Source organism: Agelaius tricolor, unplaced genomic scaffold (assembly GCF_023055355.1).
Source record: "Agelaius tricolor isolate 1412-34295 unplaced genomic scaffold, bAgeTri1.0.p SCAF_3, whole genome shotgun sequence".
Classification (NCBI taxonomy): domain Eukaryota; kingdom Metazoa; phylum Chordata; class Aves; order Passeriformes; family Icteridae; genus Agelaius; species Agelaius tricolor.
In genome coordinates this window covers 15,271,034-15,288,753 of record NW_027269263.1, presented here as the reverse complement: position 1 = coordinate 15,288,753, position 17,720 = coordinate 15,271,034, and the positions used below count along the sequence as shown (strand labels likewise).

Genomic DNA, 17,720 nt, shown 5'->3' with positions numbered 1-17,720 from the left:
CAATGCTAATTTATTAAATGAAATAATTTATGAACAGCAATTTCACAGGAAGTGTTCTGATGTTAAAACAATTTCACAAGTGGTAAAATACTTTTCCCCTTAAAATCCAGTCAGGGAAAAGAGAAAGAAATGTGGTGGTTTGACAGGAAATGTGTTTTTTGGGATGCTGTGTTTTGGGCCAATGGATATTCAGGCTTAAATATTGGCATTTAACCTGGCCATTTAGGACATGGACACGCCTCTGAGAACACGGGGTTAAAAGCAGAGCTCTCCCCTGGGAGGGTCCTTTTGGGTTTCCGAAAGAGTTCGGGTCTGTCCCCCGGCCCAGCTGCTGGCTGGGCAGGGGGAGGGGAGAAGCCATGTGGCCGGGAGAGGTAGGCCTGAGCCCCGGGGTGGAAGGGTGGAAGAGAGAGAGAGAGAGACACCGGGAGTCATCGGGCAGCCCCCCCCCGAGAGACACAGAGAGAGAGAGAAAGAGCCGCTGCCTGAGACTGTAACCTTGAAGCTTGATAAACATGGGCCTGTGCCGGCAGCACGGCTGGGACGGAGAGGAAGGGGGGGGTTCAGCCGGCCACTTGTAGGAGCTTTTAACCCCTTTTCAGAGAATGAGAACTTTACAGATCATTGACCTCTCCTGGAAGATAAAGTAGAAGATGAGGAAGGAATGTGCAAGTGTGAGAGAGGTCTGGGTGAGTGAGAAATAGTGGAAGAATAGAGAAGAACCCTAGTAGGAAGAGATGATGGAGTAGCTTTTGCTAGACTCTTTTTGTATAGCCATGGACAGAACTATGTTCCTTGTGACACAGAGACTGCATTCTAGGGGGAGGCAATGGCCACAGAACCAAGAAAGTTCAGTGTTAATGCCCCTTGGCCCCAGGGGGTGAAAAAATATGGGGGGGACAGGTGTCCTAAAGGAGAGACTGTGCCTTTTTTGGATCGGGACAGAGCATCCTTAAAAAGACAACCCTAGAAGCAGCTCTGGTCCGTGTTCAGTGGTGAGAGCACTGGACATGAAAAGGAAGAGGTCACGACGGCAGATGTTCTCCGGGCGGTGCCATGAGTGACACGGAAACACACGAAGCTTTGACTGTGTTTCCAGGGGAAGCCCATGGTACAAGAAGGACTCCTCTCCTCTTGATGAACTGAAGATTGATTGTTTGAAAGGTAGTTCTAGACTAAGAGTTGGTGATTTGAAGAATAGATGTATTGTGTTGGAAATTTAGTAGGGGGAGGAGGAAATGTATTTGTAAAGTTTTCATTTTCCCTGTGTGTGTGTTCCTTTTATCTATAGTCGTAGTGTAGTTAATAAAATTTGTTTTCTTTCTTCCCTAAGTAAGAGCCTGCTTTGCTTATTCCTGGTCACATCTCACAGCAGCTACCAGAGAGAGGGTATCTTCATGGAGGCACTGGCATTGTGCCAGTGTCAAACCATGACAGAATTCAGATGGCTTTGTTACAATTAGTTTCTGTGCCAGTGGCTCTATTTACACTTCTTCATGTAGAGCCACCATTTCCTTCTTGATGTAGTAACACCTTTACTGTGTTAAAACCTGGGGAAAATGCACACATACAAGCTACCACGGAGTAGGGAGGCTGATTCTCACCAGGTGTAAATGGCTCGAAAGCTGGTGGAGCACTGCCAAGCTACTCCAGCTGAGAATCAGCTCCACATAGACCCACTCCAAACTAGTTGGCTATTTGTGTTTCTCTTGGAATATTGCCAAGGGGCTCATCACAGTGCCCAACTGTGTTTACATCTTTGAAATATCCTGAAATTGCTGCTGTCTGGGACTACAGCTCAGACTACAGATAGAACTGGTAGTCCTTTTGTTCATGGAGAAAAAAAATGAAGGGGAAAGCAGCAAAACAACAACAACAAAAAAGCACTTTAAACTTTAAAATCAGCTCTGTCTCATAAAATTAAACTTTCAAGCAAATGTGAAAAATAAAGAGAAAACTGCTGTGGGGGATAGCAATTTCACTCTTGTGGTTTATGGACTGCAGGAAAGTGAAGCCAATTCCCGATAGTGAGATTACAGGTCTCCTCTTCTACAGGTCTTAAATTAAAAACCAGCTGAATCCAAAGTGAGCTAGTTTACTGGATCAGAAGATTCAATTATTTCTGCTAAGTAACTGAACATGAACTACTTCCTTTTAATAATATACAACTAATAATTACTGCCCAAGAAAGGACTTTTCCCTACCAAGCTAATTAAACTAAAGCAATATATTTTTCAACTGCTCTCAAATTTAACTAAAGCGAGGAACATCAAAAAGCAAGTAAATGCAAATCTCCACTCACATGAAGATATCCAAAGCCACACAAAATGTTCAGACATTACAAGAAATAGTATTTGCCCAAAATTGTTATGTTGAAATCAACATAATTTCTGGTCTATATTCAGCATACGTGCATGTGTGTGTCCTGCACACTTGTACAGACACGGTGGAAGAGCTCTACTGCAAAGTGGATGCAAAGTACTTTTGGCTTCATTAAAGCAGTTTAAGCAGTTAAGTTACTGCTTAAACTCCCCCTGCAAGAGGTCACAGTGAAATGTGTTAAGGAACTGGTCCATATCCCTAATACACAACAGGCAAGAGGTGTCTAAAGTACTGATTTTCCTCTGTTGTGATGCTCTGGGATTCAACTGTTCCAGACTCCTCAGCCCCAGGGAATGCTGAGAAGAAATTTTATTTGAGAGAAAACATTTTCTGGAATGTTCATCAAAAAGAAAAGAATTAAAAAAACTATATTCTAAACTGCTGTGATTCAGGAATACCTAATAACTAGAATTTATTGGTTTGACTGTGATGGTATTTATGGACTACAATAGGTGTAGTTCAGTCTACATTTTCATTTGTTCACATATCTACTGCGGAGTTTATATAGTTAATAACAACTATACTCGTTCAACATGCTATAGAAAATTCACTTGGAATCAACAAATTTTTATTTTCTTCCATGCACTTTTTTCAGAAATGTTAATGATTCTTGCTAATTCATTTCAGTCACTTAATTTGTATGGAAGCATTCATTAAAAAGACCTCTCCTGAATTCAGTATGATTGCTCACACAAGCAGTAGCACCTGTATACTCAGAGCCTGCTGAATGACATTCACATCTCCTGTATTTTCAAGTCATGCAGAAAATGAAACGCTTTCCAAGACAAATTTATCACATCAAATGCACCAATTTAAGCTATTTTTTGTTGTTGTTGTTAAACAAAAGAAAAAATAAGGAGAAAAATGATCCAGTGATCTGTTCCTGATGCTAAAGCAGCCAGGATGTTAAATCTCACTTTCTGCCACTGGAAGACCTTTCACATTCCAGAAGTTCAGTATTGCTCAGTTTTCCACACCACTTTCCCTGAACAGCTGAGCTCAATAGATAAAAATAATTTTGCAGGAAAAACCATGCTTATGATCTTCCATATGCTGCAGACTAAACTACAAGTGCAGTGTGGTTTTAAGTAGTTTTAGAAGCACCACTTCCAAAATGGAAAATGGCTTCTTGTAAGTATGAAAGAGGAAATAAAAAATATCCCTCCAGCATTCTGTTAAAATACAATTAAACCTGTATCTATGTGCCTCAGACTGATAATATATTTTAAAAGGATGATGAACTTTTCTCTTCTGAACATGTTGCTATTTCTTACACATCTGTCACATCTTACCTACCTTATACCGAATGCCTGAAATAAAATATCTTCAGCATTCTCACCATAGTAAAACAGCAACATCAGGTAGACTTAGATGCCAAACTTCTCTCAAAACTTTCTGAAACCTGAGATGCCTCATTTCTAAATAGGGAGTAGAGTCTATTATTCCCATTGACGACTTTCATTTTTTTCAAGAACCATGTCAAGTCTACCTAAATTACTCACTTCTATTGCCTGCCTCAAAGTCACTAATTAAAACAACTCCAAATAGTTCCCAACTTTAACAATCAGGGCACATCTACCACTTTTAAAACATTTCTGAGCAGCCAAAATCCAGCAGTCTATAATTAATCCACATCCAGGATTTCTGCATCCATCCAAACAAAACTGTAGCAAACATGGAAACAAACCACCTGCTCAGAAATCTTAATCTGAAGTTTGGAAGTGTTTTAGAGGGAATTTTCCTCAGGAAACAGTACAGAAGCAAGTGCACTTCAGTTATTTGTATTTTTATCTTTTGACCAAGTGAGAGTGCAGCACAAAAAGAGCATAAAAGGATCAAGTATTTTACTAAGAAAAACATCTAGTATGGTTTTGTCCAGTAATGAAACATTTGATTCCCTATATATTTTTGTTATGTGGAAGATGATAAATAGGTTTTTTGATTTGAAAGAACTAAGAATTGGAATGGTCACTTTGAGGCAGAAGTTTTTTCTGTGAATTCTGGGGAGTGGAACCCACAGTGTAACACCTTGAGCTGCTGCTGCTGCTCTATATGGAAGCCACACTCCCAGCTTGGGAGGTTTATTATGTTAAATGAAGTCAATATATTATTTTAATACAGTTGCATTTTAATTGATGTTCACCTCAATGACTAAAAATTTGTACAAGGTCCCAGAAAGTAAACATTAGGTGATCTATCACTGGCAAAATGAAAGCATGTCCCTCTCATGAAATGAATCTATAAATCTTTGCTGATGGAAAATTAGTTCAGTGAGGAGTGAAAAGCTGTTCTTGAAAAGATGGAGGAGGAAGGCACTGAAATGGAGACTTAGGCCTGGAGTCTATGTGGAACCAAAATAAGGCTGCCTCAGTTTGGCCCTTTGCATGCTCTTTGAAACTGTTTTGATTACACGTGGAAGTTACCAGCCTTTCTATGGAAAGTGCATGTGCACATGTGCACGCACACACAAAAAGAAGAAAGAGAACATTTGACAAGGAGTCAAATAACAAAGTCACCTACTCTGTGATAAAACACAAATCAGACAAGAAAATAACAACTGAGACAAGAGTTGTGCATCCACACTGGATGCGCAACTTGAGTAAAGACACTTGGCTGGAATAGTCCAGACAACTGCAGTGCACCAAGAAAGGAACAACAGGTTGGAACCAATTTCCAGCTCTCCAGCCAAAGGGGGATGATGATTTGGAGAATAAGGTTCCTGTCAAGGCTGCTTTGGGCTAATACTAATGCAACCTACATGCTGATGTTCTTTAGACTGGAAGGAATTAATCCATCTTCTCTGATGAAGCCAGAGCTCACGGGATGGGCCTCAGCCAGTTTGCTAAACTCAGTAAAAACAAGACTTGAACAGAAAGAAACTGCTTCCCACATACCTTAACTTTCTTCCCTCAGTTCCCAATTTTGGAAAAATAATGTGGCACCAAAGCTGTTGATCCATGTGTAAACATGCCAGGCCAAATCTAATCAACGCTCCATTGGAGGGAACCTACAAAACCCCAGGAGTCCAGCCCAGGCATCTGTCACTGCAGGACAAATGGTCACAAATGCCTTTCTAGGCTGACATTAATATTTGCTCTCACATCTTCCCTGACTGGGAAATTAAGAGTTTCTGGAGTTCAGAAGGCCTTTAACGAAGGAGGAAATGAGAATACATATACACTAGAAAAAAAATTTAGTTCTGCAAAAAGAAAAATGAGGTTCTGTTTCACAGGAATAGATCCCTCCAGAAAATGGAAGCCAAGTAAAAATCCACTCTGGATAGAGTCTGGAGGCAATCTCATCCAAAAGGGCTTCTTTAAGTTATCCAGACCAATATGTCATTTAGAATAATGAAACTGTCATAGATTTGCAAAGAGAGTTGCAATTGTCCCTTCCTTTCCCACATGGTGGAAAATGGAAAAAAAGTGCCGAAAGAGATAACATGCTCTCCTGCCACCTTGCATGCCTGTTTGAAAGCAGAAGGACCAAAGTTTCTCCTGCAGCTGTACACATCTGCTTACAACTATTATGGAAAGCTAGAAGAAGATCTTCTCCTTCTGCTACTTGTATTTCTTTTGCACCATCAAGTAAAATGTGTACTCTTATCCTGTCACTAATGCACAATCATCCACTTCTTAACAGAAAGGCCACTCACCATTTTCTACAAGATCAAAACATACACACAGTCCTTTAGCAGATGTACATCTTTTCTACAAACCTCAGAGACCTGTTCTCATTTCCATACATAATTGCACATGCACCTTTATAGGCATTTGTTTTTTACAGGGCATTTCTAAATAAGAACTGTAAAAGGATTAATATACAGTGGACTTGTTCAGCAAACACAGCAGATCTTGTGCACTGAATGCATCAGGTCTTTTTGTGCAAACAGAGTGTGTAATTGTGCAATTAAAATCTTTGGCAGTTACAGAAACAAGAGTGGATGGTAGAGTCTATCTTCAAGCTGTGGCTAATACTAAAACTCTTACCTGCAACATAGTACTGAGGGAGGAGTGATGAACTACAATAGAAGGCTGAAAATCTGTAACTCAAATACTCACTAATAAATTCTTAGTATTTTTCCATGAATGATGCCATCATAGAGTTAATACCCTATCTGATAACGCTGTCTGATGACAAAGACCTTCTGCTTCAAATCCAAATTCAAACTTCCACTGTTATCCCAGCTTCCTGACTTCTGAACCACCTGTTAGGACCATCTACTGCTTGTAGTGAGTGTGATAACAACAGCAAACTCCCTGTTGCAAAGGCCTTTGTTGATACTTGCCCATTTCAGGTGTCTGCCTCACACACAGTTCTAGTTCCATAGTGGGATTGACTGAATCACAGAAAGATGGCTCAAAAAGGACTAAAGGACTTCTGGAGATCTCCTGTCCAACCTACCACTCACTACCTCTCACCACCACTAGATCTGGTCAGCCATGACCACCAAGTCTTGGAAACACTTAAGGGTGTTTTCTCTGCCACCTCTCTGGTGTTCCTACTGGCTATATTTTTACTTCTATAACTTACTGAAAAGTAAATTAAAACCCTCTAGAAAATGGCTTCATCCTTGGGAATCTTAACAGTCCCAAGTACATTATATGGAATTATTACACAGAATTATTTGAGTTATTCTATCTTCCAGTTTGTCTTATCTTCATAACAATTCAGAACAAAAGGGGAGTTTAAAAGTACTTTTCAACTAGAAGCTTTCCACTTTACAGCAAATGTTATTGAGGAACTAAAGTCTTCTCTTTTACATTCACAGCAACTACAGCTGGTGTGTGCACAAGATTGTTTCCAGGTCTGTGAATATGTTCTGGCTATGCCCTGGGTTTTTCTGGGATGAAAACCGAGTGCATTTTCCTGTGACTTGTTTTTGCAAAAATAAATCAAGGTGTCCATCCTTTATACTGAAGAAGAGCCAACAGTTCCTAACATCTGGGCTGTACTGAAGGAAGTGCACTAAGAAGAGCATTGCCAGTAGGTCAGGGAGTGATCCTGCCCTTCTGTCCAGCCCTGGGAGGCACATCTGGAGTGCTGTGTCCAGTCCTGGATTCCTCAGCACGGGAGGGACATGGAGCTCCTGGACTGGGGCCAGTGGAGGCTGAAGAGATGATTTGGGGCCTGGAGCATCTCTGGCAGGGAAAGGCTGAGGGAGCTGGGGCTGTCCAGCCTGGAGAGGAGCCCCAGCTGAGAGGGGCCCTCAGCCCTGGGTGTCCCTGCCTGCAGGGAGGGCTCCGAGCAGGGCCCAGGCTCTGCTCCAGGGGCCCAGCAATGGCACCAGAGGAACGGGCAGGGACTGAGCCCAGGAGGTTCCATCTGGGCATGAGGCAGAACTTCTGTCCTAGGCAGCGACCGAGCACTGAACAGATTGCCCAGAGAGGGTGTGGAGTCTCCTCACTGGGGATATTCCAGACCCCTCTGGACACAATCCTGTGCTGTGGGATGGCCCTGCTGGAGCAGAGAGGTGGGACCAGTGACCCACTGTGGTCCTTTCCAGCCTGAGCCATCCTGGGATTCTTTGAAACACATTGCATTCTTACTGGTGCCCTGCTCATCCATTCAGATCTGGCAGCCAAAAGCACTGTGAGAAGCATCATGCCCCTAGGCCAAACAGCTACCCATTCAGCATTGCTCTGGACACATTTGAAGTCTTGGTATTCCTGAGTTTCTCATGAATGTTTTCACAGTTCTCCTCCTTATCATCTATCCTGATAATCCACTGTCCAAGATATGGCTTTTGCAAGTACTAATTCCTAAGTAGCTGCTTTTGTGCATTGCAAGTGGCATTTCAAAATGGCTGTTCCCTGCTCAATGATAATACTTGTGTAATTAACAATTAAGACAGTTAAATTTTTGTTAGCAAGTAGAGGCTTAATCTGGCACTTGAATTCTTGTCCTTGGAGCCCAGGAGAGTTAGAGCATTGGTTTCTGAGACAAAACATTGTCCCATTTCTTCTGTGTAATTAAAAATAACCACTTGGTTTTATATAATAATAGAGGACAAAATACCAAGTGCTATTAAAAATATTTAACCACACACAAATGGTACATATTTAAAAGACCTTAGAGACTGGCATGTTATACAAACCAATGAAGCTCTCATGGTTGAATTTGCAACTAAAATATTTTAAATAGAAGTATAATCTAATGTGTACAGGTTATATATAAAAATGCAGATGGCTACAGGTAAAAGACACTAAGTTAATGCTGCTTGGCTTTAATTCAGACCTTACTCCAGTGTTCTCAAAATACTTTGCAACTATTGATCAACATGTTTTATGAATGAGGGATATCTCTAGCTTCTAATTATTTCTGCAAAAGGTGATGTAAGACAGAAGGTCAGTGCTGCAACTAGAAATGGAAAGTTTAAGTGCATATTTTTAAAACAGAAAAAGAAAATTATTTTAGGATATTAGACAAGCAACTGCATGAAATTTGACTTTCTTATGGAGTTCTGAGACCTTAAAGAACTTAAAATTGTGAACTCTTGACTTTGTTCATAAATATTTTCTAGTGGACAGTCTTGACTATGTTCATATATATTTTCTTTATAATGGACAAGCTTTTTAATACTAGTTAAAAAAAAATATTCACTATGTAAAGTTCAGCAAATTTCTGTATCTTTTTAGAGATGACATTACTATGATGTAGAAAGAAACCGAGATTGATTTCCCAGAGAGGATATGACAAAACTCTCCTTTTGGGGCAAACTAAGTATAGCAATAGAAATGCCAAAGAACAGTGGTGCTCACTAAGCACAGGAGTGTACCGCAGCCTGAAATCCAGCAGCAGCTAGTCAAACCCCCCACACAAGAGCTGTTTGTCTTCCCAAGCTTTCTGACTGGTGACCTGGCTGATGGGACTCTGCATCTGCTGCCCTGATAGATTGATGAAGGGCTTTTATTGCTACTGTTGATGTTTCCACTGGACATGTCATCAATTGGCGTGGAAACTTGATTCTGCCTTGCTCAATAGCTAGCAAAAAAACTCAGTTTGGCTGGAAGACTTTCATCAAGACTCCTTCCCAGATGGAGAAAGCAAATATCTTCAGGAGACCTCACAACACTCAACTTCCTGGACCATAAAGGGGTGGGAGATGATTTAGCAGCATTGTAAAACATGGAATGTGGAAGTGTAGCTATGACCTGGAGTTGCAGAAGAGATGAAGAGCATTCTTTTTATTTGAAGGACAGATCATGGCAGATAGCTCAGGCAACTTGTGCAGAGTGACAGGATTTGTCACAAAGGGAATGTGGTAGAGCTGATTTTACAGAAACATTATTTATGGGTTAGTGGGTGAACTAAAGGTTTTCTCAACAGGTTTTTGCAGATCTAATCACACACAGAAAGTTCAAGTGGTTCTCTTTAGCTTCTACATAGTGCTACTTTATATATAGTATTTTGTTTTAATTTCATTTCTCTAGACTTCCATGCAACTTTTGGTACTTCACTGCCTGGAAAATTATTACTGACACTGGAAATATGGTGCCTGGTTACCAACACTGCAATGAAGACATGAGGTTGCCAGACATATTGTAAACAGAGCATAATTACAGTATTTACAGTTGAACATCAAAATGGGAAAAGATGCCAAGTGGCATTTCTCAGGAGTTAATATTGGGACTGATACCATCTAACATCTTCCCAAATAATTTGGAAAATTAAGTAAAATGCACATTGACTGCATACATTGTACACACAAGAGGAAGATGAACTATAAAACAGCAGGTTGGTAGGTTAAAAAAAAACCAGAAAGATCTGGAAGTCTGAAAGGGAGAAAGAGAAGGGTGCATTTAAGAGAGAAACTAATCTAGACAAATGCAGAATAATAAGCTCAGACAAAATTAACACCCATCTCAAGTAACCAAATGGGAAAAAGCCAATTTTCATTAAAAAAGAAAAAAAAATCCAAGAGATTTCACAGTTTATTCACACTGAAAATTCACATCAGGGTATATGCATCAGGTTTGACAACTTGTTTGCTACATTTCAGCCTGATGTGATGTTAAAAGGAAGAATAATATATTCCCTTAAAACCCTGCCTTTTAAAATACATTTTTACTTATTTTAAACATGTACCAAATGCTCATAAAAGATCCAATTTACAGGCCCATCAGCAGAAATAATAAACAGGAATGGGACATTAGTAAGAGACACAGAAGCAGCACATACAGGGAAGTCAGGAACCGAAGTCCATTTGCCTTCAATACTGTCAAGGGTTCTAAGTGATCACTATGCAGTAGAGCAAAATCCATGAAATATTAAGCTGCCACTGAGTTGTTGATTTTAGAAGCTCAGCTAGACCTTGAGGAAAGCTATTATTTTATAAAAGAAAGTAAAATTCTGAGGGATATGCAATAAAAGACCTTCAGAGTTGCTGAAATAAGCTTGCTGAGTTAAGCGACTACTGTACACACTAATGAACCTCCAATACTTTCTGTAGGATGGAAATTTTCAAAAGAATGTACCCTTGCAATAAAATTAACCTGTAATTAAATAAATTCACCAAGGATAGAAAATATATTTTATGACACAAAAGCCCCCTGTATGGACTGTTAAACAACTGCTCCTGGCTGAGAGTTTGAAGAGCACACTCTCTTTTTTTCCCATCATTATTTGGTTAACCATACCCACAGTACAGTACATTATTTTGTCACAGAAATTATTCATTACAAGAAAATATAAAAACTTTATCAAAGTGAGTGTTACTTTTCTTCCTAACACAGCAATTCAAATACAGCTGATGCAGACAAAATGGCTGATGTGATAGCAATCAACAATATTTTTTTTATGTATGCTTAAAAACCTGCTTACCAAGGGGAGCCATATATTCTGAATCCCCTCACCGTCACTTCAGAGTCTTGAAGATAGATGCAGTTTGTTAGAAGAGACTGTACATTTTCATAGCTCTCTGGCTTCAGCTTAGAAACAGAGGGGAAATAGTAAAAGTCCTGCTTGATTAAGTCAGCCATGAATTCCTGGTCAAAGGTCAATTCATGATTTCCTGCTATCACAATCTTGTATTCATAGGGCAGGCTACCTAAAACAGTGAAAAACAAACAAATTACTTGTTTTATGAAAAATCTGATAAAAGCAAACAGATAGACAAAGTGTTATCGGTTCCTGTAATATGCTCACATATTTGAAACAATCGAGCCTACCCCTACTACATGTTATTGTAATTCCTGCTGATTTCAGGTAAATGACATTACTGTCTTTTTCATGGCACACTATGATTTAGCATGCTTAGCATTAATGTGTTGAAATTACTTTCAACTCATCAACCTTAAAAACCAGTCTGCAGACTTCTGCTCTACTATTTACTTCTAGTTAATTGCCATTTGTGCTGCAAGTATCATTTACTGTGACAGTGATGATAACTCTTTGACAGAAATTAGGGTTCAAAGAAGATCAGCTGTAATGCTTCATAAAATCATGTCAGCTCTCTTCTCCCAGAGCTGAGGTCTTTGTCAGCCTGTACTGACACTCAGAACTTGGGTCAGCCAGAGGGGTCTGTGCCCTGACATTAATATCAAGCCTTCAAGCAAGGCATGGACTCAGTTTGGCTGTCAAAAATCCACATCCCACAGTGAAATCTCACTCTTTGCCTCTATCCCATGGGCTTTTTTCCTGCTCCATTTTCTCAGTGACTCCCTTAGCTCTGCAGACTATAATTTAAAGTGACTCATGTTCAAGAATATTTTACAACCCGTATTTAGTGAAAAACCTTAGAACAACCTCCTGATGAAGGCAAGAATATATATGCCCACACACGTGGGCTCTTCCTGAGAGCAGCACTGAAACAGAAACTTTTCACCTGACTCTGCATTTGGTTATTCACTGGATTCTGCCCCTGAGAGCTGGCATTGCCTGTCTCAAACAGCTCAGCACAAACCTCCTAAGCACATCTGGAAGAAACAAAGAGAGAAACTGTGCAAAGCTGCATTCATTAGCTTTGTTTCTGCACTGTTAATTTGTATCAGGATCAAGACGGTCAGAAGAGGAGATTGGGACCAGAAAGAAATATTTTACTGAAAATTAAACCTGCCTTGCATAACAGCAATTTTTTGGGATTTTAATTTTAGAAATGCACTGTTGATGACATAAAAATCCTTAGCACTGGCCCAAGCTTAACCTGCAGGCAGGCTATTTAGAGAACACAAAAAACCAGTTAATATGCAATGCCAAAAGTTGGCATGAGTAGGACTTCAGAATAAAATGCAACAGTGTGATTCAGAGCTATGGAAACAGAAGACGGAACAGCACTAGCCTAAGGGAGGTGACACAGGGCTCAACTTTGCCAGATGAAGATGTGGGTGATTCTGAAATACAAGTTTCAAACACTAGGAACACCTGTATTAGGAAACCTGATGGTACAGGTTCCAGTCTTTCCTATGGATCAAATACATACATGTCTTTAGAATATTTACCAAAAACTCTTTTCAGATATTTATAATTACATGTTAAATGTTCAAGATTCAATGATTTACCTGAAAGGCTTCTCTGTTTAGTTTCTGAAACACTTGGCGTTTAGCAGATGTGTACTCCACCTGTACAAGCTTTCTAGGTGTGTGCACACATACACAAGTTAAAAATGTTATTTACATGCTGCAACATGGGGCATCTTCAGGCCTTAAAGGAATAAAGAAATCCTGTATCCCACAATGTCGTTACCAGCTCCATTTCTGTTCTGTTGGGTAAATCTTTTCCAGCTCATCTGATCCATCCATCTAGCAGCCAAGAACCTGTATGAGCTGGTTATAGTTGTTGCTTCCACTAATGTATTTATGTCATGTTGCTGTCTGTGGGTGTTACTTAGGCAAATTAGCAAATTACTCTAAATGTACAGTTACATTTATTATAGTGGCGGCCAGAGGCACTGCTGTAGTTACAGGTCTGTCAGCTTTTCAATTAACAACTGTGTTTTTGATGAGTATGCATCTCAGTTGTTTGTTTTATTCTTTCATTCCACACCAGGCTTTGGTAAAATTATTTCCTTTTCTTTGTCTCCTTAACTACACTTTCTACCTTTCAAATCTTAATTTTTTTACTAACAGGGTATTTTCTGCTGCTTATTCATAGATTTAGCAATGTTTTGTTCAAACTTTGCTCCTTGGAAGGCTTTAGAATGTGCTTTGCTTTATACTCTGAGGGCTCTTGAATTACGAAGTCGGACTTAGGTGTAAGTCTTTGAAATCTTGTTCCTGCCTAGGCACTGCTGTTGTGAAGTTATGTGTAAGGAACAGATTTCTACACAATTTGTAGCCCTGGCTTCCTTGGCTAGGAGCAGGACATCCCCAAGGGCACATAATCTTATAGCTGTTGTATGGCTGTGTTCCTATGCACAGTCCTTCCATTTTTTATCCCAACAGCTCTTGATTGTAGATAATTCAAATGCTTCCATGTTCATCAGTTATTCCCACAGCTGCACCCAGGATGGAGTAACTGCACTCAAAAAGACTCTGCAAAGAGTCTTTGTGGCCATGACACCCTGGCTGTGTTAATCACCACACTGAGTTTTCAGAAACCAGCTGAACAAAGGAAGTGATCTTTCTCCACCACGTAGCACTTGTGAGACCTCCTTTGGAGTGTGGGGTCCCATCCTGGGCTCTTCAGTGACACGAAAGCTACTGAGAAACTGAGGCAAGCCTATCAGAGAGCAGCCAAGGTGGTTGGGATGAGAGGAGAGACTGAGATCTGAGGCTGTTCAGACCCTGAAAAGATGCAGGGTAGACCCTGCTGCTGGTCTGCAACCACCTGAGCCCAGGTAAATGCAGGAGCAAGTCCTTCTTAGAGATGCATGACAAGCAGCAACAGGCACAAGTGACAACATGCTACAAGGAAAAAAATTTACTATGAGGATGGTAAAAAAGTGAAATAGGCGCTCTGAGCAGCTGGGAAATCTCCTCCCTCAAAGGCACTCAGAGTTCACCAGGCCAAGGTTCTGGTCTCTAACCATGCCTGCTTTGAGGAAAAGGTGGAACTCAATGTCCTCCAGAGGTCCCTTCCATCCTCCCTGATTCTCTAGACTCCTGTCAAGCCACACTGGAAAACAAACCAGAATTGTAAAGAGCCTGCAATGCTAAGACAAATCCAAACCTCATTTTGTGTTTTGATTGTAATGGAACAAGTCTATGGCAGACGGGCAATTTAACAAGTCTAGAGAGTATGTTCCATTAACTCTGGTGTAAATTTCTCATACTATCCATCCAGCAGATGAGTAGGACTAAATCCCCAACTGATAACCAATTAACATTTGATTCTAGCATATGGCTTTGCTGGTGGGCAGGTAGCAAACTCAGTATTAATACAGAAGCTCTGTGTATACAATGATATTAAAGAAAAATTATGGCTGTCACAGGAATCCTGCACACATATCCAGGACAAAATTAATTCCCCAGAAAAAAAAAAAGCAGGAAGCATGTAAGAAACAGATCTGCCCTTCAGGAGTGCCAAGAAACACTTGCAAGAACATATGCTATGGGAGTCAAAGATGTAATTTCAAACAAAGAAAAAAAGAAGATAAGTTATGAATTTGGGGGAAGTTACATTTTTTGTCTGATCTCTTCTTTTGACCAGCCAAAACAAGACAAGTGCTTTTGTCCAAAGTCCAGGGATCCTTCTGTTCTTGGCACCTGAGAAGATTCTACTAAAATATGCCTCTAATCTGGCCATAAACTGCAACTAGAATCAGTTGGAAAAATTTTACCTAAATATTTTTCTGTATTAAAATACCACTTGGATGGAATAGGTTATATCTGGAAATTCACACAGTCTTTCTGACATTACCAAGGGGAAAAAAGATGAAGCAAAATGAACATTTAAAATATTTTGGGGTGAATAAAAATTTCATTTCTAGGCAAAATTTCTTTTTTTTTCCCTAAAGTAAGTGTTGGGTTTTTTAATTCTCATAATGTTTAATTTGAAAGAAACTAAAATTATTTTCCTCCATAATCAACCTATATCCACTTCATCCTATTTGGATTTGGAATGAAACATTTACAAATCAAAATCCTATCAGAAACACACTGGCTCTGATTCAGCCCTGGGCTTCTGAGCTTTCTCTTTCAGGCCACATTCAACTTTTGCCTTCTGCCAATTTGGAATGGGGCTCCAAGCCACCATCCACCTCTGTCAGCCTCTGTCTTAATGTGGGATAAGAGATTTCTCCCATCCTTTTCCTTCTTCTTGGCTACATGACTCTTTATCTCTCCTGCCTTATTTTCCCCTTTCCATTTTGTAATCTCCCCTTATATGCAATAAAATGCTGGAGACACAATATCTTGCCCTTAATTTAGCAGTTTTAGAAAAAGATATCTTTTTTCTTAGGGAAAATATGGAACTTGCTGAAGTACAATGCTTTAGACTTCTGCCTGCTTGTCACTCTATATCTATCTGAAACTGCCCAGCAGAATGAAAAGCCATTTACTATATAAAGACCTCAGAGGTAATTATGTTCCCTTGAATTTCCTGGAAGTGTCTAAGGTAAATAATTCCTAATCTGAAGGAGAGGTTTCAAAGGAATGAGGCAACTTGGAACCCACAGCAGATCTACGAGACAAGATCCAAAAAGTCAGGCAGCAGTGGTTCTTCTCCCAGAACAACTCCTTACACAGAAAAATTTGCCCTAAATTTCCTCCATCAATATAGTTTCTTATCATTTGAGATTAGTTTACTATCAACAAGCTCAGGTTATCATATTTAACTTATATATAGCCAGATGTGTTATCATCTTACAGACTTTTTCACTTCATCCATGGAGTTTTTGTCAGTTTACAGCAAAGCTTCCTCAGAAAGTTTCTTAGCCTTCATTTGTTCAGGATAAGAATATGACAGCAGTTCTGGTAATATAATATGTATAGGAACATATATATTTCTTCAGCTAGGAACATCTTTGTTTATTCCTTTCATTACTGCAGATTACTAATTAAGAAAATCAACCAAACATCTAATTTTTGCATGTTTATGCACCAATTACAGAATTATTGCAGTAATTTTTTATTTCCAAACTCCAGTAGGTTCTTTTTATGGCGAACATAATTTTTATAAAATAACTTGAAGTGCTGGGGAGCCATTACTTGGACTACAGGCTGCATAATGCAGCCTGCTGAGCAACACTGTCTGTTTGCTATTTCCCTGCAGCTGAGCTTGTTCAAAGTGGAAGTCTGTTTTATTAAGGGTTCATCTTGTTCTATTATCAACCAAGTAAACCAGATCAACACTGCAAATAATCCAAGAGCAAACTCATGGTGTCCATACTCCAGGCTCCTCTTGTACCAAGTGAGGCATCTTTATCAACTTTGGACCTCCTCTGAAGCTCACAGTGGTTATCAGCTCCCAACTTTGCCAAGCTAAATGCAAACCTGGACAGGCAGATGTGTTTTGCTTATTTCCCGGTATTTTGTACTGAGCAAAATTTTTAGTATTCATTAAAAGAAGTGACAATCATGTAAGTGCCCACTTAGTGCTTCTTCCCTCTCATTTCAACCTTTTAGAATACAGCAGTGAGTGATACAGTGGAAAGATTGCATAACTGTCTCAGATTGCTTTTTAGCATCTTTTTGACAGTTCTGTGTTTAAACACTGGTGCTGATGTCTGGGAAATTCACATTAACATACTTTTTGAATGGTGTGTAATCTGGAATAATACTGTAAATGAACACTCCCTCTGAAGTCATCTGTAACCTTCCAGCTCTATCCATTCTTGCATTGAAAAAGCCAGTAATTATACCAAACACTAAAACAGCAAACACATAAAACACTGCTCACGTTGATAAAACAGGATTCCTTAAAAATAGAGGAAGGCAAATCAAACTAAAAAACCACCTGATTATAATCCAACTTAGGCTCTTTGGTATACTGTGCTTTATACCCACCCATATACTATAATTGGTCAAAATTACTTCTAAAGGAAAAGTGGCTCCTTTTAGCCTGGTTTATTTAATTTCCCTGCAATTATGCAGAACCAGCCCAATGCATAACTAGGCCATTAGAGTAGCTGCACTGAATCAAGACAAAAGGTTACATGGATCTGCACCTTCTGTTCACCTGTGGTCTGTAAGAGATGTCTAAAAAATTGCACAACTGCAATGTCTGCCTGGACTGAACCTTCCTTTGATGTGTCCCCTCAGCTTATGGCACTTGATGGCTTGAAAATCACTAACTATGTAAGTCACAGTCCATTTTCATAACTCTGTTTGGGGGTTTTTTTGCTTCCTGGGATAGTTATAGTCTTAAATTTTCTGAGGAGATATAATTCCTACCACATCTTTTCTTGCCCCCAGAAATATTCTAGTTTTGGTTACAACTTGTATCTGGGGACCATGAAA

At 39.7% G+C, this 17,720-nt stretch overlaps 1 protein-coding gene across 4 annotated transcripts in view; it reads right to left on the bottom strand.

The window, feature by feature from the left end:
• MPPED1 (metallophosphoesterase domain containing 1) overlaps window positions 1-17,720 on the bottom strand; it is a 62,774-nt gene that overhangs the window by 20,375 nt on the left and 24,679 nt on the right. For all 4 annotated transcript variants that reach the window (XM_071422623.1, XM_071422624.1, XM_071422625.1 and 1 more), the window contains one exon: window positions 11,206-11,431. In XM_071422623.1, the coding sequence (XP_071278724.1) occupies window positions 11,206-11,431 (226 nt within the window). The remainder of the gene's footprint in view (window positions 1-11,205; window positions 11,432-17,720) is intronic.